At 42.5% G+C, this 25,486-nt stretch overlaps 1 protein-coding gene across 1 annotated transcript; it reads left to right on the forward strand.

Moving 5' to 3' along the window:
* The first annotated feature begins 243 nt into the window (after nt 1-243).
* ACAA2 (acetyl-CoA acyltransferase 2) lies at nt 244-23,605 on the forward strand. Its single transcript, XM_054031837.1, has 10 exons — nt 244-479; nt 7,170-7,336; nt 9,488-9,616; nt 11,059-11,175; nt 12,173-12,320; nt 17,215-17,390; nt 18,454-18,583; nt 20,848-20,918; nt 21,636-21,790; nt 22,890-23,605. The coding sequence occupies exons 1-10, from the start codon at nt 464-466 to the stop codon at nt 22,972-22,974; spliced, it is 1,194 nt and encodes a 397-aa protein (XP_053887812.1). The 5' UTR covers nt 244-463; the 3' UTR covers nt 22,975-23,605.
* Nucleotides 23,606-25,486: the final 1,881 nt, after the last annotated feature.

Consider the following 25,486-nt stretch of genomic DNA (forward strand, 5'->3'; position numbering starts at 1 on the left):
AGATCGTAACACTAACGTCACCCAAAAGGCATAACAAAGACAAGTTGCAAAACGGGAGGGTTCTATACGTGTCCTCACACCTGCCCCTCCCCACGCGCCCCACTCGGGGCCGCCTTGGCGTCACCGCCGGGCCAGGCTCCCCCGCCCACCTCTTCCCCGGCTCCGCTTTACTTCCGCGGGCGCCGATTCCACCGCCGCCCCCCCGCGCCCTAGGGAAAGGTGGGGGAGGGGCTGCTGCCCTCCAGGAACCCGCCTCTGGCGCGAGGCCTTCGCGTTAACAACGACGAGGCCCCCACCAACGCCGGGTCCATCACGCGGCTTGCGCCGAATGTGCTTTTCCCGAGGGGCAGCGACGCGGGCGGGATAAGGGGCGGGCCCCGGGCAGCCGCCTCCCACCCCACGCCCGCTGGTTGGGCTGCGGAGCAGAGAGCAGGGGACCTCCGGCCTCGGCAGCCGCGCAGCCATGGCCCTGCTCAGAGGTAAGGCGCTCGCCCCCAAACTGTTCCGCTTCAGCCAGGCCCTGCCCGCCCGTGTGCCCCCGGCAGCAGCCCGCTCGCGCCGCGCGTCTGGCGGTCCCGTCCCAGCCTCCCTTGTGCGCCGCGTTATAGGGCGATCCCCCTCCCCCTGGTTGCCACGAAATAAAGGGTCGAGTGTCTGACCCCTGCAGGGCGAGCGAGGTCTCTGCTTCCAGGGGCTCTTCGCTGCGGGCGGCGTTTGATCTGTGGTGCAAATCGCTGCCAGCACACCTGTCCCTAAGTTTCGTAAAACTCGTTTTTTATTTTGTTTATAATTTAAGATTCAGGTTTAAGCTTGTTTTTAGGTTTTTATCAATTTACATAAACAACAAGGAGTCTGGTGGCACCTTAAAGACTAACAGATGCCACCAGACTCCTTGTTGTTTTTGTAAATACAGACTAACACAGCTGCCCCCTGATACTTGACATCAATTTACATGTTCACTGTTGCAGGAAATTATGGGAGTCAGACAATAAGGAGGGATGTTGAGATTCAAAAAGTTGAAAGTGTGTGTGTTTGCATACTTTTATATATTTACAATCATGTCTGTATGGTCTTCTAACAGTTTCTCCATTCCCCTGCCAGCAAAAAGGGATACACCATTTTCTTTTCACTGACATATAATAATGGATTTTTATTTGCTATCTCTTCCCCCACCGCCCTTGCCCTAATCTCATATCTCTGGCTCAAAAAGTGCCTTCTTCAAAGCCTGCGTTTTTCTGTCTAATTAACTAGCATGGGGTCTATTAAATACTATATGCATTGGCATCTCAGAAAATTGGGTCATCATTTCACTAATATACTTAGCCTCCAGTGTCCTGGAATGTAGAAATCTCAGACAAAATTTAAAACTTCAGTCTGTCTGAAATCAATATATAGCTGGCTGACTTAATTCACTAAGTGATTCCTAGACACTCTAATCTAAAATGCCTTGTTTTCATTACACCTTTGTTTGTTTAAAGGTTCAGGGACAATAAACCTTTGGTTAGAAAACAGTTGAAGATGAACAAGAGGGCTTTGCCCGGCTAGCCCAAAAAGGCAGTGCTTTAAGTCCATAGTCTTGGAGCATGTTGAAAATATACTGAAAACTTTTTAAAGACTGTGCTCTGGGTCACCAGTCTCACGTGCTCTGACACCCCATCCCAGCTAGCCAGTCAACTCTGAAAACCATGGGAAGCAATAACATTTTGGCTCTCCATGGATTTGGGTATATTTTTACATTACGACTGGGTTTTTTGTTTGTTTTTTTGTTTTTTTAAAGGGATGGAGAGGAAATACAGTGTGCCATATTCGCTCCAGAGCTTGAATTTATCACATTCACAGTTGTATCATTAAACATCTTTCTATGTTAATTAACCTTTGGAAGTAGATTCATATAAGGCAAAGGTGAATTGTGCTGGCCTTATTTGTTACCACTTTGCCATCCAGAGAAGAAAACTGGGGGAAGGGTTAAAGCATTGCTTGCCTTGCTCAATGTGAAGACTTTGAACAAGATATTTTGGTAATGTTAAGACCTCTACATTCACTAACTCTTTGATCAGTCTCTTTGGTACTGATGAATCCAGGACTTGGAAAAGCCCACTGGCCAAAGCTGTCATTAAAGCCCTATATCATGATCCAGGGCCAGCACTGTAGTAAAAATCCCAGCATTCTTCCGCTTGCCAACAGCGGAGTCGAAGGGCTCTGCTGCTCATCAGGGTGTTGCCCCAAGAATTTGATGGCACCCCCTATCTTCTGAATCTCACTTCCTGACTGAACCTGTATAATTGTTTAAAGGTAAAAGTGTAACACTTTAGCATTTCTCAAACAGGGGGCGGGTCGCAACCCAAAAGAGGGTTGCAAGACTATTGTAAGGGGGTCACGAAAGCGGCGGCTGCTGGCCAGGCACCCAGCTCTGAAGGCAGTGCCACTGCCAGCGGCAGCACTGAAGTAAACATGGCATGGTATGGAGGGGGTCGTCACTTTTGGGGGGGGGGGAGAAGAGGTCATCACGGCCTGAAATACTTTTAAAAGGGGTCCCAGGAAAAAAGATTGAGAACCCCTGTTTTAACACATCTGTTAATAGCAATGGATGTTCTCAGCTAAGGGTAGATTGTATATGAGCTTGAGATTAAAAAACTCATTGCTTATTTACTTACATTATAAGCTCTTCAGGATAGGAAATGTGTTTTTTTTTTTTTTTTTTTTTTTTTAAATGTGTTTGTGTAGTGCAGGATTTCCCAACAGAGGTCGCCGCTTGTGTAGGGAAAGCCCCTGGCGGGCCGGTACGAGCCCCGTCCGTAGGTCCGGCTGATTGCAACTCCCACTGGCCGCGGATCGCTGCTCCGGGCCAATGGGAGCTGCTGGAAGCGGCGATCAGTAAGTCCCTCGGCCTACGCCGCTTCCAGCAGCTCCCATTGGCCCGGAGCAGCAATTCGCGGCCAGTGGGAGTCGTGATCGGCCGGACCTGCGGACGGGGCTCACACCGGCCCGCCAGGGGCTTTCACTACACAAGCGGCGACCCCTGCTTGAGAAACCCTGGTGTAGTGCTTAGTACTGGTGCTCTGCTCTGTTCCATGAGTAGGCCCCTAGGTTCAGCCAGAGTACAATAAGTATTATTATGGTTTAGCTTTGTGCCTGTGTACAAGAGTTTGCCGGGGCTCAACCCTCTCCGGGGCGGCGGGGAGCCACACCGGCTCACTACACACCGGTGAGCTAGAGAAATTCGTCCGGCCGTGGGGTCTCCCTCGGCAGCTCTTGCTGTAACCGGAAGAACACAGTAAGCCTGGCCCTGCTCAGGGCGGGCAATAATGCAAAGTCAGGAGCTCAAGCCCTCAGTCAGGGCTGAGCAACAACAGTAGGCCCCAAGCCTCAAAAGGCCTGGGAGAGGGGAGACGGCCACCCACGGGTTGGGTGGCAGGGGGGACACAGGCCCTCCCACTCCACTGCGTCCCAGCCCGGGGCCCTAGCAATGGCAAAAGTGCTGCAGCCAGACTGGGGTCGGCTGCCCCCGGGCTACTTCCACACTCCCCCTCGGGGCCTACCTGGGTCCTGGTGTCAGCCTCTGGGGGGATCCAGGACCATGGGTTCGTCAGGGCAGAGATTGATCGTCAGGCCCGGCGGCTCCTCCGGATAGCGGGCGCAGGGCAGGCCCGGCCGCTTCTGGTGGCCGCTGTGGAGTTTTCCCAGCCACGAGCTAGGCTGGAGACATCTGGTTTCTCCAGCGGCTGGGGCCTTCCTGAGCTCTGAGGGTGAGCCTTTATACTTCCAGGTCGCTGCCTGACCCTCGGGGGGGGGCGGGCTCTGAGCTCCCTAGCTCCGCCTACTCCGGCCTTCGGATGGGCTCTTCCCCTCCGGGGCGGCGGGGAGCCGCACTGGCTCACTACAGCCTGGCTAACAGCGTAACTGTAACGTAGGATTTCAGTTGTGAAATGCTATCCTCCTCAATATGTTATTCCTACTCAGTGGGATCAGTCTGTAGTGGGCTCTGCTGAATCAGAACATAGTTGATGCTAGTTGATCAGTTGGCAAGAGCAAATGGGACAAATGCCCGCTTTTGCCAAAAAAAATCAGGACGGCCAGGACAGGGCTTAATAAAGGGACTGTCCCGGCCAAGACAGGATGTATAGTCACCCTATTAATTCAGCATCCTCATTCTCCTGTGTCGGCACAAGATTTTTCCAAGTGTTCTTATGGTTCCTTAACTTTCCATCATTTCCATTCATAACATGGAGTTTGGATAAGGAGTCCTTCTGTGCAAAGATATGTATGGGGCTTTTGTTTTTGAGAATGCTCGGTGGGGATGTCAGTAATCCACGGTTATTCTATACATTTTAGGTCAGTCTGCTGTTTTCTAGTTTCCTCTCCCAGAAAATAGTAATGACTTCAGATGTTTCGTAATGTCCATGAGGGAAAGCAATAAATCAGAGGGTGTTTCTTTTACCTCTCAACAAAATGCATAAAGAACTCCTGAGCAGTGCAAGATGACTGAGGCCAATCAGTCTGTCCTGTTTTGATGATGATTGAACTCACTTTGGTCATCACAAAATTCTGAATGTTCAGATGGTATCAGCCACATTCTACGAGCTGTAGAGAGTGGATTGTGTTTGGTGTGGAGGGGGGGTATGCATGAGAGACAAGGTTTAATTTAGAGAGTCAAGTAGGCTCTTGAGTAATTTGACTAATTTACATTAGTTCTCAAGGATTCTGGCCCAAGTTGCTAATTTGATAGAAAAAATGGCTGTGTACTTTTTTTGTACAGTTTTATTAAAATTAATAAACTAGCAAAATTAAGTTCAAATAAACATATTACTAAGGCCAACTACTATAAACTTTTACTAAACTAACTAAAATGTAAACGTACAGTTATCAAATCAAGGGCACAACTGGAATCCAATCAGTGAGTTAATAATGATGCTGAATTAAATTGCCAATTAGTTATGTCAAATTATTACTGCCAGTAATCAAATCATGAGGTCAGTACAGCACATAGTTAATTCTTATAAATCCTAACCCCAGGAACCTAAGAATGCAGTTGTCCTTTAATTCCAAACCCCCCTTATAGGACCTTGCCTGTGGTAAAGAAATCAACTGAATTGGTTGAAATTTTAAAATCAAAACCAAGCTAGTTTACCTCTCGGGCCTTAAAGTAAACTGAGTCTCCCTCCTGAAGTTCCTGAATTTTAAATGTCTATCCTATTTGCTTCCCCCCAGGGCAGAATACATTATTTGTAATTCAATAGTAAACAACAGCTCTCAGTTCTTGGTTTTGCTGACACTTCTCACTAAACCAAGGAAACAGTTAAATGCTGTAATTTTTTAAGCAGGACTTGTTTAGAGAATTATTGTTGGAACCTTTGCCAACATGAACTTTTATTGATGCTCATATGGCATCGCTGGTCAGTACCACAAACTGGTAGGGTCTTCCAAGCATTTAGGCTGAACAGGCTGACGTGGCCTGTCATAGTCTGTGTTATCTCCTTCCATAAGGCTGGTCCTGAAAAGTAGAAGTGTCATGGGGGCCCAAAAGAACACAATGGGTGGGATTCACATAGGCATTTAGGTGTCTATTTCCCCACTGAAATCAATGGAAGTTAGGTGCCTAAAAATCTTTGTCAAATCTGCCAAGATACTTAGGTCTCTAGCTCCTTTGATTTCACCTTTTGGAATCCCAACTAATGTCTGTCTTGACTGTTGAAATTCTAGCATGCTCTGCCTTATGGCACCTCCCAGAAGGTCTTCCAAGCAAATCAGGGATATCAGATGTCTCAGTTTCCAACAATACATCCAATCCTCATCGAAGTGGGCAAGCTTGAACTTTGGTCAGTTCAGAAAGTTCCCTTAAAGTGGCAGTTCTTTTACAATAGCCATCATTACGATCCCAGGCATTGTAGGCTCCAAAAATATAAAAAGAGTGGGAGAAACAGAAGGTAGTTTTCCATTTCAGGGTAACAGATGACGCACGTCTCTGGAAGAAGGCCTTGACATATTCATGAGGATAAATACTGGCCTAAGGAACAATCACTGTCATTTTTCCACACTACGACATCTTCATACATCCTCTTAAAGTTTCTTACAATACGTTTAGATACTTTATGGCCAGTGTGGCAATACGTTTAGATATCTTAGGCACCCTTCACCAGACGAGAAATTGAGGAAGTAGCTATGGGTAAAAGTTCGTGGCTTGCTCCTAGTCACTTTTCACCTAGATGCAGAGAGTTCCATTTGTGATATAGAAAATTAAAGTTAGGCTATTTCTCTTCACTGTGTGTGGGTCTGTATGAGATGCATGCACATGCAATCAGCTGAGGTTTAATGTGAATTTTTTTCCCTCGGAAACCATGTTTAGATGAGGGAATTGCATTTTTTTTTTTTTTTTTTTTTTTAAGTAAAAGCCTCTAAATTTAAAAAGATGAGGTGATTTAAAATAATTTGCTTCAGCTTAGAGGCTGCCTTCTCTGCTTCCTGGTCTAAGCCAACAATTTACTGATGGCAACTAAAAAGAAATTTCCCCAATAGGCAGATTATTCTATAGTTGTCCATTTTGGGCTTTCTTGTACATTCTGAAGTATCTGGTACTGACCATTGTCAGAAATAGGATGTTATACTAGATGGAGCACTGGACTGATCTGATATGATAATTTCTGTCTATTGCACATTCAAGCTCCCTTATTTTCCTCTAAATTCCTCTTTAAAAAACACTTATTCATGGAATCCTTCTTAGCTTCTCCTCCTGACTATTCATTTCACACATGCCTCCTTCTCTAAAATATTTTTTCCAGGCTGTATCTGGTGTATCTTGGATTGTAAGGTGCTCAGGTTAGGGAGGGACCATATTTTCTTTGTTTATAAAGCCCGATGTAAATTTACAGTACTATACCGTTACTGATAATCTTACTGACCCTCTGGGTGATGTAAGGCAGTGGTTCTCAACCTGAGGTCCTCGGACCCATGGCATCTGCACCTCCATTTGAAATTTTTAGGCATCCACAAATGGAAAAAAGTTGAGAACCTCTGATGTAATCCACCTCTGCTATTTACCTGAAACATCTCTTTATTCAATGTCCATTCTCTTCCTCACAGATTTGATCCATATCTCATTCAAGAAAATCAAATGAATCTTGTCCATCCTCTTCCTAATTTAAACCTATGGATTTTTCTTGTTTGTGTTCTAGGTGTGTTCATTGTTTCAGCCAAGCGAACACCTTTTGGGACTTATGGAGGTCTGCTCAAGGACTTCACAGCCACTGACCTGACTGAATGTGCTACACGCGCTGCACTGTCTGCTGGCAAAGTCTCCCCTGAGATCATTGACAGTGTCATTGTCGGTAATGTCATGCAGGTTGGTAGGAGGAAATAATTGCTGCTACCTAGTTACTTGCTGAACACCTTTCCCTAATGCATTTCTACATATAACTGCATCTGTTGTTCAACTGGTTGTTGTTGAATGAGCCAAAAAATAAATCAAGGGGCTGGAAATCCAAAGTATTAATAATAAAGTGATTCTCTTTTATGTTTAAGGGCCTGACCATGCTTCCATTGACCTTGTTGGGACCAGGATAATTTAAACTGGGTAAACCTGTCTTTCTGTGAAATACAATCTGATTAAAAAAACAGTTTGTATTCTCATTGAATTTCAAGCCCCTAGGTATACTGCTCTTCTTAGTAGTCCATGACTTCAGAGTTAGAACTGAACAAACATTGTTTTCTTTGGGTTTTAGTTCATTGCTGTTTTGCTGGAGACCATGTAACAGGTTGGGGCTTATAATACCTGAGAACCCTAGAAATTCTCTAAAGAAATGCAAAATAAATGTGATATCTTATAGATTGCACCAGGCAAGTTCATGGCCTGGATGGGTGGATGAAACAACAAACAAGCCCTTGCCCCAAAGAGCTTACCGTCTCAAGGCACAATTGCTTACAATGCAGTAGTCTGTACTTACCCACATGCTAGGTCACTAGCTTTGTTTTGAACAGACTGACTAAACATTATTAGGATATTTTTCATCTTCAACCTATAGATTCCAGGGACAGAAGGAACAACTGTCAAGTCTCCTGTATAGGTCTCTAACCTCCTTTATAACATAGAAGTTCTTTGAAAAAATTCTTAGAGCATGTCTTTTAGGAAAAACGTCCAATCTTGATTGTAAAATTGACAGTGATGGAGAATGCATCACAACCCTTGGTAAATTGTTCCAGTAGTTAATTACCTCAGTGTTAAAAATATTGTGCCTGGCCGGTGACTGTTTTTTCCAAGAGTGCCGAGACCAGAGAATGGTCATGAAGTATAAATAAACTTTGTTTTGTTCTTCTCCCATTAATAACTGCCAACCATATATGCATTTTACCCTTTGATACTCGTGTTTTGTCATCTACAGTTAGCAGCTGAACAGTTTTGTTTGGTTTCATCCCATTTTATAAGTATGGTCTAGATAGAATCATAGATAAATCAGTGGATCCAAATTTCAGGCTGTTTTTTGTACGAAGAACAGTGCCATGCTAATAAAATCACAGTGGTAATGGTAGTCTTGCCAAAATCAAGCTTTCTTTTTTCCCCACAAGAGACAAATGTCTGTCTTGAATCAAAATGTGGCCATGCTAGCCACTGCTTCCCACAGCTCCCATTGGCCGGGAACGGCAAACCGCAGCCAGTGGGAGCTGAGGGGCTCCGTGCCTGCGGACACTCCACATAAACAAACTGGCCCAGCCAGCCAGCAGCTTTACCCTGATGGGCTGGGTGCCAAAGGTTGCCGACCCCTGCACTAATAGATCTCTTTGTTCTGGTGGAAGTTTATTGTGGGTTTGGCCCTAAATGTTACTAGTCTATGTACAGGTGTTTTGATCATCAAACAGCAGTGGGGCAATGGCTGGTAACTCACTCATATTTAAAAACCTCCTTAGGAAATGAGATTTTACTATACAAATGGGTTAGGGCTTTTTAAAAAATCTATCAGTTGTCTTTACTCTCACACAAAGCAAATATAAATCAATACATTTACCTTCTTGCTGAACATAGATGCTCTTTTTTCTCATTACTCACTTTTTCTGGGCCTGTTTCTGATGCATTCTTAGTACCTGCAACTCCAGTTGAAGTTATTGGTGGTCACCAATCAGGATTTGGTGCTTTTGTCAGCAGGCACCCTACTGAGTGTGTGGTTATCATCAGTTAGTGAAGGGAATTAGTTACTATTACCCCCGATACCTCACTTGAAACTTTACAGCTGCAGTACCATTTTCAGGCTGATGTGTAGCTCTGGTGGGAAAGGATCTCTCTTTGAAATACGTTCAGAAACCTGCCTTCAGGAGATACTTTGGGAAGAGATTTCTTGAAACCATATAAATGCTTCCTGTGGCTTATAATTGTCAAGGAATCGGGTCCTCCAGAACTAACATTTACTTGAGGTATTAGGTATCCTATTCTGAGCTGAATGAAACAGTTGTTGTCCAAGTAAATTAGTGGTTTGCAAATGCTGCTATTTTTTTCACTTTACAGAGCTCCTCAGATGCTATTTATATTGCAAGGCATGTTGGTTTGCGTGTGGGAGTTCCTATCCCGGTTCCTGCCCTTACTGTCAACAGACTCTGTGGTTCTGGTTTCCAGTCCATCGCCAATGGATGTCAGGTACAATACTTGTTCTCTGTATGTGAGCTACAATGATATATTATTCATAGCTTTTATCAAACTGTAGTGAGAGAGGGGATGTGTTCTGACAAGTGCTGGGGGTTTGAATTAGCTGAAGAATGGCTCCCTGCTGAATACTGTGATGGTGTTCGGCTATTATCAGTAAGTGATCTCCTATGAGCATCTCAATAAACACGTATCTTAAGGAGGAATTTAAAGGTGCATTTGCAGTAAATGTTGGAGTGCCTTGGAACTGAAAATCAAATGTGTTTGCTTAACTTTCCATATTTATAGGGATTTCCCATGGAGCTCTGAGTTCATACAAGAGTTCAACCTTCTAAAGACATTCATATAATAAGGGTAAAAAAAATTCATTAGGGCTAGTTGAGAAGGGGATGGGGGACGAGAAAGCAGCAACTTTTACAAAATTAAGGGTATTTAAACAGCTCTTAAACACCTGTGGCTGGCCCCGGTCAGCTGACTCAGGCTTACGGAGCTCAGGCTGCAGTGCTGTAAAGTTGCTTGTAGACGTTCAGGCTTGGGGTGAAGCCCAAGCTGTAGGACCTCGCAAGGGGCAGGAGGGTCCCAGAGTCTAGGCTCCAGCCCAGCCCAAATGTTTACACTGCAATTTTTAGCCTCACGAGCTCAAGTCAGCTGACCTCAATAAAGCTCAGCTGCGTTGCAGATGCACTCTGTTCTCTTCGTCATGGAGCTTGATCCTGCACCCACTTGAGTCAACAGAAGCAGGTTGGGCTTCAGAAGTTTCAGAGTATTTTTTAGCTCTCACGCTTTCTGCTGATGTACCCACTTGGGTAGCTGAAATAGCGAGCAGCGTGGAGAACTGAGAACTTCTGATATGTTTTTATGAACGAGAGTGACTCGATTTCCCCTTTCACCTTGTATTGTTACCCGTTGGGTGTGACACAGTTAACTCTTTTCTTGAAACAAGACAAGCAATGCAATGACTATGGGGAAGTCCACCTAGCATGAGTGAACTAGCGGGAACTAAAATCACTGAGGGGTAAGTAATGTAAATCCCTAGACTGGTAAACAGTTGGGTAAAAGTACCACCTCCTGAACCCAATATTCCTCAAGAGGCCCAGCAAACAAAGAACTAAGAATTGTATTAAGTGGGCAGCCTACTGTAGAGGATCGTAATGGAACTGACATGAGACTAAACAAGAGGGACAGACCCTGCTGAAAGGCTTTGAAGGACTTTGAAACCTGGCAGGTCTCCATGGGGAAGGTGGGTGACACCTGGTAAGGCGTCACCTTTTTGAAGATTCTTGTCAGAAAATTAGTACAGCATAAGCATGAATTATTTCTTAAGTTATGCACCTAGTTTTCTAATTGGCAAGGTATGTTACTGAAGCAATTGCTGTTGTCTGTGAAAATAAAATACCATAAAATCTACACATGATGCATCTGTATTATTTTAATAGGAAATTTGCCTTAACGAGTCAGAAGTGGTTCTTTGTGGTGGATCAGAAAGCATGAGCCAGGCTCCGTACATCGTCCGAAACATTCGATTTGGAACCAAATTCGGAACAGATCTCAAGGTTTGATAATGTGATTTTTTTTTTTTAATTAGATCTCATTCACAGAGCAGTAGAAAATACTGGACCCATAATTTTGTAACCAAAACTAATGTGGATTAGGTTCAGACTCCGATGTTGAGGTGTTTTATCTAATGTACAACAGTTTTATCAAAACAGTCAGTCTGATCCAGCTAAGATTTTGTTAAGACTGCCAGCTTTCTAACTATTCCAGAACTATTTTTAATACCTATACTGAATTAAACATCATCCATTAACTCCTAAACTTTCAGAATTCAGTTTAGTTGATCTATTGCTTCAAAATACTGAACACAATTGAAAACCTTTTCTGATAGTCTTCCATTACATTCCCACGATTCCCTCCTTGGATCCAGAAAGGACAGATGAGTTCTCACACACTTCTCTGATAAAGAATTCATAGAGTGCAGATTAGTGCAGCCCTAAGAACTATGAGATGTATTCCCAGAAGTCTTAATAGCACACATGAGTGAGAATCACACGTAAGTGAATACAGCAACTGAAGTATTGTTTTGTAGTATGGCTACTCACTCCAGAGATGAAACTGGTGTGTAGATAACTCAACATAACTCTGCAGTGAAGACATATCAGCCGAGCCCCGGCTGAGTATTTGAAGGGTTGGCAGTTTACTTGAGAATATTTGATTTGGAAATTGTTGAAAGACAAACACAGCTATTTTTCCCAAATCCCTTTTGATGGTAGAACTGCACATGAAGCTTTTTGCTCTGTGGCATTGTTGATCTCACCAGTTTTCTTTGTGTACATTGTCACTTCAGTTCTGCTATAGTTCTTGTAGCCAATTACACAGAAGTACTTTTCCACATGCACCTGTTTTGGATAAAGTTTTAAAACCTAATTAGTGACCAAGATTTTCTTTTTTTTAAAGGATAACTTATAAAGCACTGGTGAATATCTTGTTGAAGTACTAGTACTGTAATATTGATTCTGCATCAGACTTTCCCTTTAATAATGTTTCTGGCAGATGGAAGACTCTTTGTGGGCAGGCCTAACGGACCAGCACATTAATACCCCAATGGCAATTACAGCTGAAAATCTGGCTGCAAAATATAACATCTCGAGAGAGGACTGTGACCGATATGCAATGAAAACACAGCAGAGATGGAAAGCTGGTCAGTAAACTTTGAGAATTAAAAGTTTAATGGACATCGTCAACTTCAAATCCAGTCAAACTATAAAGCACCAATTTAAAGTAGTTTCAGGTTGTACACCTGCCCCCAAGTTCCTCTGGCAATTTTTGTGTGTTTAATTTAACATTTTTTCCTTTTTAAAAAAAAAAAAAAAGTGCCTTATTTCTCTGTTGCTGAGGGCTAGTCTACACTAGAATCACTACAGCGGCGCAGCTGTACCGATGTAGCTACATCGCTGTAGCGCTGCTAGTGCAGATGCTCTCCCGTCGGCATAATTACTCTACTACCATGAATGGCGGTAGCTTTGTCGGCACGACAGCTTCTCTCGTTGACATAGCGCTGTCCACGCCTGCACTTAGATCGGTGTAACTTGCGTCACTGGGGGAGTGACTTTTCCATATGCCTGAGCAATTTAAGTTATACCGAAGTAAGAGCTAGTGTGTACTAGCCCTGAGTGGAAAAACCTGCACAAATGAGAGTAACTACGATTCTGAAACACCAATGGAAGTTGCTAGAGTCAGGTTCTCAAGCCTATTCTAGCAGATCCCATTACATGATTGGGACTGCACTGATGATATACACAAAATGCTATCAAATGTCCACAGAAGAAAAACTTTTTTAATCCTGTAATCTCTTTCAATTAGTTGTTTTAGTAGCTACTTGTAACACCAATAGGTCAAAGATTTCCAGGTAGACATTATATTGTTTTCATTTATCTTAAGTTGACTCTGTCCTGTTAACATTCGTTTTTCAGCAGATTTTGGATCATTACAAATGATTCTCCGTCTGCTGCTATAAACCCATTACCTGTTTTAATTAGTGCTTTCATGGAGCATAGAGGTTAAAGCACAGGACTGGCAGTCAGGAAATAATTCTGATCTCTAGTCCTGGCTGTGCCACTGACTTGCTCTGTGACCTTGGCCAAGGCACTTAACATCCCCTTTGCCTCGGTTTCTCAATCTGTAAAATCAGAATTGCTCACTTTGCAGGGGGTGTTGTGAGGCATAACTCAGTGCTTTATAAAGTGCTGTTAGATCCTTGGGTGGAAAGTGCTTTTAGAAATACAAAGCATCGTTATCTTTCCCTAAAGTACTGTTCTCTCTCCCATGTTACCAAATAGCTCCCTTAGTGTTGCCCATTGAAAAGATAGCCTATTTGCTGGTGGTGGTACAGATGTATTGCTGGTAACTGTACCAATGCTTTGCTGTAAGGAAGGAAGCCAATATTCTTTCCAGTGATTGAACCCAAAAAGCCCAAGAGCTCACTTACGTTCTGCACGTGCTCCAGTTCCACTCGGCCAGCATATTTTTTTTTTTTTTTTTTTAAGGAAAACAAGACAATAAAGCAACTACTTTCTGGAAATGATTCCATAGTTTAAAAAATTACTTGCCATTATTCATCCAAACAAGACTTATTTTACTTTGAATATAAATGAGAGAAAGAGAGCGGTTTGAAAACACTCGATGCAGAGAGGTTTGTCTTTGGGAAAATTATTAAAGCCCACACACGTACTGCAAATAGTGAGTTTGTCTCCCTGAGGCCATAAGAATGCCAGGGGAAGAAGTTATGACTGTACGAGGAACGTGTCTAGTCTAAAATAATAATTAGGGCTGTCAATTAATCTCCGTAAACTCACCCAATTGACTAAAAAAAAATTAATGGTGATTAAAAAAAATTAATCACGATTAATCGCACTGTTAAACAATAGACTACCAATTGAAATGTATTAACTATTTTTGGACGTTTTTCTACGTTTTCAAATATATTGTTTTCAATTATAAGACAGGATACAAAGTGTACAGTGCTCACTTTTTATATTATTTTTTATTACAAATATTTGCACTGTAAAAACATAAACAAAAGAAATATTTTTCCATTCACCTCATACAAGTACTGTAGTGCAGTCTCTTTATCATGAAAGTGCAATTTACAAATGTAGATTTTTGTTTGTTTGTTTTTGAGTGCAGTTATGTAACAGTGTAAAACTTTAGAGCCTACAGGTCCACTCTGTCCTTCTTGTTCAGCCAATCACTCAGACAGACAAGTTTGTTTACATTTACAGGAAATAATGCTGCCCACTTTTTATTTATAATGTCACCTGAAAGTGAGAACCGGTGTTTGGGTGGCACTGTTCTAGCCCATATTGCAAGTTATTTACATGCTAGGTATGCTAAACATTCATTATGCCCCTTCATGCTTCAGCCACCATTCCAGAGGACATGCTTCCATACTGATGATGCTCGTTTAAAAAAATGTGTTAGTTAAATTTGTGACTGAACTACTTGGGAGAGAATTGTACGTCTCCCGCTCTGTTTTACCTGCATTCTGCCATATATTTCATGTTATAGCAGTCTCAGATGATGACCCAGCACATGTTCTTTTTAAGAACACTTTCACTGCAGATTTGACAAAACGCAAAGTACTAATGTGAGATTTCTAAACATAGCTAAAGCACTCAACCCAAAGTTTAAGAATCTGAAGTGCCTTCCAAAATCTGAGAGGGACGAGGTAGGGAGCATGCTTTCAGAAGTCTTAAAAGAGCAACACTCTGATGCGGAAACTACAGAACCTGTACCACCAAAAAAGAAAATCAACCTTCTGCTGGTGGCATCTGACTCAGATGATGAAAACGAACATACGTCGGTCTGCACTGCTTTGGATCGTTATTGAGCAGAAACCGTCATCAGCATGGATGCATGTCCTCTGGAATGCTGGTTCAAGCATGAAGGGACATATGAATCTTATTTACATGCCAGATGCGCTAATCTTGTGATGCCGGCTACAGCAGTGTCCTGCTAATGCCTGTTCTTGCTTTCAGGTGACATTGTAAACAAGAAGCAGACAGCATTATCTCCTGCAAATGTAAACAAACTTGTTTGAGAGATTGGCTGAACGAGAAATAGGACTGAGTGGACTTTGTTTTATTTTTGAATGCAGTTATTCTTTGTACGTAATTCTACATTTGTAAGTTCAACTTTCATGATAGAGATTGCACTACAGTACTTGTGTTAGGTAAATTGAAAAATACTATTGTTTTTTACAGTGCAAATATTTGTAATAAAAATAAAGTGAGCACTATATACACTTTGTATTCTGTGAAACTGAAATCTATATATTTGAAAATGTATAAAATATCCCAAAATTAATTGATATTGTGTTATAGTTTAACAGTGCGATTAATCATGATTAATTTTTTTTATTGTGCAATTAATCACAGTTAATTGTTTTAATCGCTTGACAGCCCTAATCATAATAATAATTTTAGGACCTGATCTGTAAGGACTCATGCACGTAAGTAACTGTACTCATTTGAGAAGTGCCACTTAAGACAGTAAAGTTTATCAGATGAATAACTTTTTGCAGGATCAATAGAGTACAGAAATTTAAAAACAAAAAATCCAAAAAATGTGTAACTCAAGTATCATGTATCTGAAATATGAAAAGGATCCTCTGGATTTGTCAGGATATTGAGGGCAAATCTGTCTCAGGCAGTTCTATATCCAGTCTACTGGGTATATTGGTATTTCTAAATTTGTTTATAAAAGAATTTGTCTACCTAGCAGACTGGAATGGCTCATTTTGAAGCCTTTCAGTATAGGACATAAGTACATGACCAGGTCATGACATTTTTCCCAAGAAAAGTACTACTAATTCTCAAGGATAACTTACTGTGCCTGATCAGTCAAGTTTGTTTTTTTCTAGCTATAATACCATAATCCACACCAATCTTCTTTGCATAGTGGTCAAACTAGTCCTCTATAAGGTGATTTTATTTTTAATTTACTGAATGAGGTGTTAGGGACTATAGACATCGCATCCCTTACCCCCAGAGCCCAGCCATAGGGCACCCCCCAGCCCAGACACCCACATCCCCTAAAGCCCAGGAATCCAGAGAGAGAGAGGAACAGCCTGATGCTGGGTCCCAGGCTTGTATGGAGTTTCCTGTATGCTGCCTCCTTTCTTCAGGATGAACCGCAGCTGCCCAGAACTCTCCAGTCCTCTTTCTCCCTCCTTTTCTCTTTTCTCTTCTCTCTGCCTCCTCCCCCCCCCCCCCCCCCCCGGGGCAGCAAGTGTCCTGTATTTGCAAGCTGGAGAGCTTGGGCTCTGTTGGGTCCAGTGGCCCCTAGTGGCGGCACCAATTCTGCAGGGAAAAATGAAATTCTGCGCAGAACATTAATTCTGCAGAAATTCTGCATTGTGCAGTGGCACAGAATTCCCCCGGGAGTAACAGGGACAGTAGCTTTAAGATTAAATCAGATAAGACTATTTCAGACCTTCCTCAAATGTAAATGTCTTGGAGTTGAATCTGAAGGGTTGTCTTTTTATTGTCTGGGGTATTGTTTAACGTACGTTCTGCACCACACTGATACTGCTGACGTTAAGGGGCTAGGTCCTCAGATGGTGTAAACTGGCGTTAGTTTTAAAGAAGCTACACTGGTTTACACCAGCTGAAGATCTGGCCCAACGTGTTTCTCCCTTCTTGTCTCAGTGAACTGTGCAGCTTTTGAACTCTCTGACAAGCCATACAGAACCAACAGCAGGACAGAATGTACATTGGAGATGTAAATGCTAGTGCATATCCACTCAGTACTGTTCAAATTTAACTGTAAACTTCAGAATCACTATTTAAGCCTGAAACACTCAAATTTAAAACTGGGTGACTCTTCACTGTAAAAAATTAAAACTGTTTGCATTCTTTTGCCCAATTTTTAAAAAATCAATTTAAATAGAATAAATAAAGTCTGAAAAAAAGGCTCTAAATACCTACATAGACAAGTGTAAAGTTGATTGCAAATGAAAATACATGTTTGCCGGCACTGATCAGTCACCTGCTGCTGTTTAATTCTAATCTTGTCATTTCTTTCTGCTATTCCAGCTCAGGATGCTGGTTACTTCAATGCTGAGATGGCGCCAATTGAAGTAAAAACAAAGAAAGGGAAACAGGCTATGGAACAGGATGAGCATCCGAGACCCCAAACCACCATAGAACAGCTGGGAAAGCTCCCTCCCATCTTCAAGAAAGATGGGACCGTCACTGCTGGGAATGCTTCGGTGAGCTCATGGACGATAAGGAGTTAGAATTTTGATCTGAGAAGGGTTATATGTCGGTTAGATGCCAAGGATTCTCATAGTCTTTCTTCACCGTACTTCTCGCTTGCAGAGAGGTTACTGGGCTGCCAAGGGTGGCTTCTGCAAAAGATAATTCTGATTCTGGAACCCAAATTGCAGTACAAAGCTTGGGCCTGGGTGGCTTTGTCAACACCCCTACAATGAATGAGTCTCCAGTTGCCTTCTCTCTTCTAGAAACGCAATGCAGTAGAGTAGCCACTGCTGCCAGCATTATGCTGGTACCATCCACACTTAACAAGACATCCACACTTTCTCATCTGCCTTGAATCAGTATTGCTGCAGATTTGACTTTGCACTGATTGTGTGGAACTCTGCTGGGACTAGCTGCTGTTCTTTCCTTTATGGACAATGAGCATTTTAAATTATTTAGGAGTCCTGGGCTAGATCTCTGGCTTCAGCTGAGCTGTGCTTTGTGGAGGACCCTGATCATTGGGTCATCTGTAGGCCAAACCAAGTGCTGATGTAACTTAGAGCAGCCTATGGGCTTAGCAGCGTGACATTAGGTACCCTATCTTTTGGCATAAATCTGCTAGACTAGTAGATTTGTTAAGGCTGGAAGGACAACTGTGATCAGGTAGTCTGACCTCCTGCATAACACACAGCACAGATGGGAAAACATGGTACAAGTGTTTGTAAAGTGTCATGCACCCTTAACAGCCCTGAAAAATTATTAAATGTTAATGATGACCCCAGTCCACATATTGACTTTTAAAGTATCTGAAATAGATTTACAGGGCAGAGAATCTATTTTACTTTCTTTAAAACACTGAAATATATAAAATCTCAATGTCTAGTATTAATTTTCAAATGCCACAAAATAAGAAAAGAATTTGATTATTTAGAACAAACTGACCTTTAAGAATAGAATTGTGTATTTAATGTGTGTAATAAACAATTGCCATCAAGTTCCTCTTACATGAATATCTCTGGCATAAAATGATTGTCCAATTAGTGCATTGAGAATGTTTTCCTTTTGTATTACAAGGGAGTATGTGATGGAGCTGGGGCACTTGTCATAGCCAGTGAAGCGGCACTTAAAAAACACAGCCTCACTCCACTGGCTAGAATAGTAGCCTATCATGCATCTGGATGTGACCCCAACATCATGGGCATTGGTAAGTTGCAGTGAAGCAAAACTTTTGGTAGCATGAAAAAATATGAAAGTATTCTTGTGTTAGGTATTCTGTGGGAGGCCTTGTACTGAGCCTGATGGCAATGGAGGAACAGTTTATGTGAGTTGTTTATTATAGGGTAGACTGCTGTCAAGTCTCTCCTATATCTGACTGCAGAGTGGCACTGATCTCTTTGGCTTAAAGAATGACATCTGCAGTGCTGGGCCTTGACCATTAGGGGATAGGAGGAGCTCTGTCAGAAAAGGGATTCGCTTGTTGGAGCCCCATCTCAGAAAACGACGCAACATAAAGTATTTCAATATGGGAGGTGAATACCCCCACACATTCTGTTGTTCCCTACTGTACTCTCTGCCCTGCTTTTCCCAGGCTAGTGTTCAGTGACTGAAGTAAATAGAGCTTCTCCCAATTCTCCTGGGAGCCTGTTTGGCAGCTAGTTAGGATATTGCTCGAGATATTTAACGTAACTTCTCATGCTTGGTTTCATCCCATTTTTCCCATTAGAGGACTAACAATTATTTCCTTCCTTGGCACTCACTGTGTATATTATCAGGTGTGTGGTGATATGTCCAACACTCCTACACACATATGTATGAGCAAAATCCTCACGTAGGCCCTGGTCCAAAGTCCAAATCTTTCCATTGACTTCTGTGGGCTTTGAATCAGGCCCTTTATTTGGTTTATTGTCCAGGCCTGGTTTTGGTTTTTACTTTATTTAATATTTTGTGGAAATGTATCAGTGGTTTTTATTAAAAAAATTAAACAAATGAAAATAGGTACAAAAATTAACTTTTGTTTTTTTGGTAAATCGGGTTAATACTGGGGGACGGATAGACCTAAAAAAGCAACAAATAGAGACTGTGAGTATTGAAAATAAGAGAAGTTTTATGCTGTCGTTTATTTCATGAACTGTACGTCAACAAGGTGTACACATATACACACACGTGTGTGTGTGTGTGTGTGTGTGTGTGTGTATGTTTTCCACTACATTGCCTTACTTAACAGCCTTGCATTTACACTAAGAAGTATTTGTTAATAAATGAATCTACCTAATGTAGTGTATTAGACTTTCTTAACATAACCAGCATTTTCATGCAGTTGGATGGTCCAAAATTCAGGTGAAAGTTGGTAAATACTGAATAATAGCTTTTGTAAAATCGGGGAATATTTTTGTTAAAAATTGGTAAAAGCCAAAAAGAAAGGGCCTTAGTTATTCTTTACTTACCTCTCTCTCCAGTCCCTTATTCATTTTTGTTGCTTTTATTAATATTCTTTTATCTTTGAGTTGCCAAAATCTTTCTAGTATTGAAGTCCTCAAACTATTCTAAGGGGGGGGTCATCCGATCCCAGTGTTGTATAAAAAATAATTTGTCTCCTCTCCTCTTCACATTGCATACTCCTATCTACCTTGCTTTTCACTAGTAATCCAAATTCTCCCTTAACATTTATGTTTTTCAAGTATCTCTCTGTATTGAGTGTCTCTGTGTTTTGGATTAATTTCCCCCAGTGTATTCAATTAAATTAGGTTATAGCTGAGTTTCATTAGAAGGGTGATTTTTTTTTTATTTTTATTTTTTTTAAACCATCGCCCCCTGTAATATCCACTAGAAAGTCGCTCTCACTGACCTCAAACTTTATAGCTTAGACCTGCATCTCTTGAGCAACAATTTTTCTACCACAAATGCAGTGAGGGGACCCCCAGTTTGTGACACACACAACTAGACACATGTTCACCACAGTTCAAAAAGTCTATCTTTATTAATGTACTTTATATATCTGGAGAGAAGAACTGGTTTGGGGGAGAAGATCAGGGGCATTTGCAGCTGCCTCGTGGAGCTCCTGAAGACTGCAGGTAGTGTTAGGCCTCATTTGGATTGGCAAGAAGCTGGCAGGCCCCATTTTGGCTAGAGAGCTGTATGGTGTGTTGAGTAAGAGCCTGAAGGAGTGGGTGGATGTAGAGGCAGTAATGAGGCTTCTTAAGCTTGTGGGATAGTGGATTGAAGAAGTTCCCAATTAGCCACTCCTAAGGGTTCTTGTGCTTTGGAGCCCTCAAATTGCTTAATAAGACACTTGGTTAGGGTGTCACAAACCACCAAATGCTTACTAGGGGCCCACAGTAGGTTGGGAAACCTGATGAGCACCTTCAGGTTCACAGGGTGGGGCTTGATGAGCCTATCCCATGTACAATATAGTTTAAATGCTTATTGTAAAATTCTTCAGCTACTCATGTCTGTATAATTTTGAAATAGGCCCTGTGCCTGCCATTACTGAGGCCCTGAAGAAATCAGGACTTTCCCTGAAAGACATGGATCTGGTAGAGGTAAGGAGAGCAGTGTGGACAGAAAGGTTATATCTAATTAGGAGCAGTAGGTTAATAATCTAATGAGATGTGTTTAATCTAGAAGGTTCTCCTTTGCTGTATGATGGACTGAAAGGAAAGCCTAAAATGTGGCTGTTGCAGTGACTGCTATTGGCCATTTAACTAAGTTTCTTTCAGTGCTTCCACTAAACTCCTGTTTTCAGGAGCTTAAAATTCCTTTATTAAAAAACATCCTGTAGTTTATAACTTGTCTAGGAGTGACATGCTCTCTTAGGCAACAGAGAGGCTAAGGTACTGATTTTTAAATGCAGCCCTTGGTCAGTAATGACTAAAAGTGGTTACCCGCTGATAGCTGTCTACTGCTATATGGGAAACATGTTAGTGGCCCTGGTCCAATCCTAAAAGGCAGGTATCCATATTGCCGCTGGCTTTTTTATTTTTTATTTTTGTGTTTAAAAGAAGCTGTGGATTGATTGGCTTTGAAGACTGAACTGTCCACTTACTCACTGGAGATTGTTACTGCAGGTCTGGTTTGAGGTCTCTTGGTGGAGTGGGAAGGGGAATCTTACACAGTTGCTTTGTCATAGACCTGTGCTCCATGTTCTATTTAAAAAAATAAAAAATCTTCAACTTACAATTGCAAAGAGATCCTTAAAAATGTGAATTCTGATGGAAAGTCAAGCACCTACATTTTGATTGTGTCTCTGCTGTTTTCAGGTCAATGAGGCTTTTGCTCCTCAGTATTTGGCAGTTGAAAAGGTTTTGGGCCTAGACCCTGAAAAAACCAATGTCAACGGAGGTGCCATTGCTCTAGGTCATCCCCTGGGAGCATCAGGGTCAAGGATCACTGCTCATCTGGTTCATGAATTAAGGTGTGTATGTAGCTGAAGCTCTTGATAAAACATGCAACACTGTTTGCAAAGCTGATGCAAATACAAGAGGTTGTGGCTGGACACTGTATAGCTGTAAAAGCCTCTTCCTCTCCTGCCATTCAACACCCTTCTAGAATCCCTTCACTGGCTTCCCGTCTCTCACTGCATCACTTCACATCGTTGTCCTTAACTTCAGGGTTCCGCAACTCCACTCTTGTTTCCTCCTACTCTCATTCCAATCGTCTCTGCTCCCTTTAGATCTGATCCTAAACCCACTGAAGTCAATACAAAGACTCCCTACACTTCACTGGGCATTGGACTAGGCCTTTTATTTCTCACTGTTTGCTCCCTGTTGTCTTACACACACACACACACACACACACACACACACACACACACACACACACACACACACACACACACACACACACACACACACACACACACACACACACACACACACACACACACACACACACACACACACACACACACACACACGTCTTGTTCCTCCACTGCTTTCCCTCTCCTTCAAACCTGCTTCCACAAATTCTTCCTGCATTGGTCTCCTCAAGAGTGATCTTTCTGCACTCTTAACGTGAACAGTTTCCTCATGGTTTTGAAGGTCTTGAGGGCAGAGACTGTCTTTCTGTTTGTATTCATACTTCTGCAGTACTTTATCAATATTCGGTAATAAAGCAAACCTCCACTAATATGCAACTTGCAGACCAATGCTGCTGTGCTTTTAGAAATTTACTTAACTGTAAAATGATGTTCTATCCATGCCACTTAAACTACATTGAAACCCGAGATTTCCAATTACTTCTCTCTTTCGTATCCTGAACTCCAAAGAACAACTCGATCGTACTATCCTTTAGAATGCCCCAGATCAACAGGTCTGAATTCCGTTGAAGAAACATTTCACTTTTTATGCTTCTGCTTAAAATTTTATATATATTTGTAATGTTCCAAAACACCCTCTCTTTAATTGTGCATCTGAAAACTCTTGATAGTTGTTTCTCAGTGCATTTTGACTAACTTCCTTTTGTAGTAAATCAGGGAGACAATTTCTGTTTTCACTGTTCCTGTTTCTGTATAGGCGTCGTGGTGGCAAATACGCAGTTGGGTCAGCTTGTATTGGAGGTGGACAAGGTATTGCTCTCATTATTGAGAATACAGCCTAAGAGAAATTGGAGATTTCAGTGCATGTCTCAACTATTTCCGACTGTTACATGCTCACCAAATAAAGGAATAATGAAAAGATAATACCTAGTACAAATACAGAGCATCGCTATCTAGCTTCATCTGATGACCATCCTGCAAGATGAAGGAAAGGCCGCGAAGTCCAATTTCTGAACCAAATAACTTGATTGGTTTTTTTTTTTTTTGATTATGTCTTTTGTAATTAAACTAAATGTAAAGCCACTATCACTTCTCTCTTCTGAAATATTTCTTCACACTCTTTCCAGTTGAATAAAATGTGTGTCTCATTCCCCTTTAACTCTTCAGGAAATTAGGTCTGACTGTCAAATATCTGCCAAACCTGCTTTACGGTGAGAGTGCCAAAGTCATGCCAATACGGGCTTTGATTATTTTTTCAATCAGTTCTGTTGTCTAAGATAAACATCTTTGAAAATCTCTGTTCCTGCTGCATTGCCAGAAAATGTGGCTGTCTTTTTTTTCCTGTTTGAAGATTGTTTCTATGTAAAGCAAATATTGCAGAATACTGTGTGCGTTTTGTACTTGCCATATTGAAATAACTAGGGAAAAAATGTGAAATCTCCACTGTGCCTCATAATAAAACAATAAAAATGATACTGAATTTGTCCTATTGATTTTTGTTTTTCATCCAAGAAAGGTGCATCAGTGTAATAAGTTTAGATGACTTATTTGGGTCATAACCTTGCCAATATCATTCAGTGCTCAACATTTAAAAAGTCGAACTGTTAACTGAGATGTTGTTTCCCATCCCTGTATTTCGGATGGGGAACTAACTGGTAACTGTTGTATAAATCTGAATCTTCAATGGCAATTGACATACCGCTATAACTCTTTCAATAGGAGTCTGCTGCACACAACTCAGGTGTTATATGCGTTACAATGGCCCACTGTTTACCTTTGTCCTGTAAGACTGTCCCTATGTCATGAGTCATTTAGGGAGAGCAGGTGAGGCAACTGACTGCCTCTGTAGCCAATGCTGCTCCAGCTGTATCAGTACTACAGTAGCCAACACCATAACCTTTACTGGACTCTCTTTCCCCCTGCCAGAGCACATCAGCTCCACAGCGTGTCTGTACGACTCAACTAACATATATAGGAAACTGGAAATCGCTTTTGAACCCAGGTTGTTTTGCTTCCAGGGAAATTTGGTTTACATAGGACATAGCTGATATTAAGGATTGTTGGTTTTGGTGGATGATGTTTGAAGTGTATGGTCTTTATACTATATTTCAGGGGTGTAGCTAGAGTGGAAATTTGGGTGGGCCCCAGCATAGGGTAGATGAGCAATGACCTGTCCCTGGGACAAGTCCAGACTGAACTTCCCTACACCCGCATGTGTGGGGGGTGTCTGTGTTTTGTCCCAGGGATGTAGCCTTGGGTGGGCCAGGGAAGGCAGAGGGGGATGGAGGGGAATTGGGGACAGAAAGGAGATGGGGAGGGGAAGTGTCCTGGGCTGGGTTGCTGCTCTACCGTGTCTCTGGAGTGTTGGCGACTGAAGCGCTGGCCAGGCTGCACCGCGTGCGTGGCAGCTAAGTGGCTGCTGCATCCATGGTCTTAAGATCCATCCAGGTCCCTGGAGTTGCCTAGATTCTCTTTCCTGCTCTTTCTCGTCATCTTCCCCCAAAGCTGCACTCCAAAGCCATCCCAAGCCCGGCCAGGAGCATCTGCCGAGGAGAGTGTACAGTCCTGGGATGGGCTGGGAGCTCTGGGGTATGTCTACACAGCAGCTGGAGCATGCTTAAGTTCTGCTTCTCAGCTCAGCAGGACAGATGTGCTGGCTCTACTGACTACATGCACTCCCTTGTTACATACTCTCCAGGCTACTTTGGGCCACTATTTTTACTGTGCCAGTTTGAGCAGAGCTAGTCCATGTCTGTCTGCCCATGCTGGGAAACACCCTCCCATCTGCTGTGTAGACCTTTGCAAGATGTATCTGCGCAAACTCTGCTCCAACTAGTGCCTAGAAACAGCGGTGTAGCTGCAGCAGGACGGGCTAGCTGCCCTGAATACATAGTCTTGCTGATGGGTGTACTCTCGGGGCAGCTACCCTCATCCACGCTGCTGGTGCTGCTGTGGTCGCAGCTACGTTCTGTTTTAGTGTATTAACTTGAGAGCTACTGTGGGTGTGTCTCTGACATGCCCTCAAGCTCAGATTTGGGTGGGCCTGGGTGCTAATTGGGTGAGGCATGGCCCATCTGTGGCTACGCCCCTGTTTTATTTGTGGTATTTGATATTGACACGGAAGGGGATCCACAAAGGGTTTCAGGCATCCAACTCCAACATTTAGGTGTCATTGAGGTCCTTGAAACCTCAATTCAACTGCTACCTAGCCCTGGAGGTTCCCATATTCCCTAGGTGCTGGGTATGTGCAAACCTGCCTAGGGTCCTGAGCAGCTCAGTGGTACCAGGACTTATCTCACCCCCATGGGATTCGCAAACTAGGCATTCCCCTGCCTGTCTCGTCTGCAGGGCGCC

Source organism: Malaclemys terrapin, chromosome 6 (genome assembly GCF_027887155.1).
Source record: "Malaclemys terrapin pileata isolate rMalTer1 chromosome 6, rMalTer1.hap1, whole genome shotgun sequence".
Taxonomy (NCBI): Eukaryota; Metazoa; Chordata; order Testudines; family Emydidae; genus Malaclemys; species Malaclemys terrapin.

Bases quoted from the DNA above. Each gene is read 5' to 3' on its own strand.
- ACAA2 (XM_054031837.1), top strand. The intron at 9,617-11,058 runs GTACAATACTTG...TTATTTTAATAG, and splicing joins CCATCGCCAATGGATGTCAG to GAAATTTGCCTTAACGAGTC. The intron at 17,391-18,453 runs GTGAGCTCATGG...TTGTATTACAAG, and splicing joins TCACTGCTGGGAATGCTTCG to GGAGTATGTGATGGAGCTGG.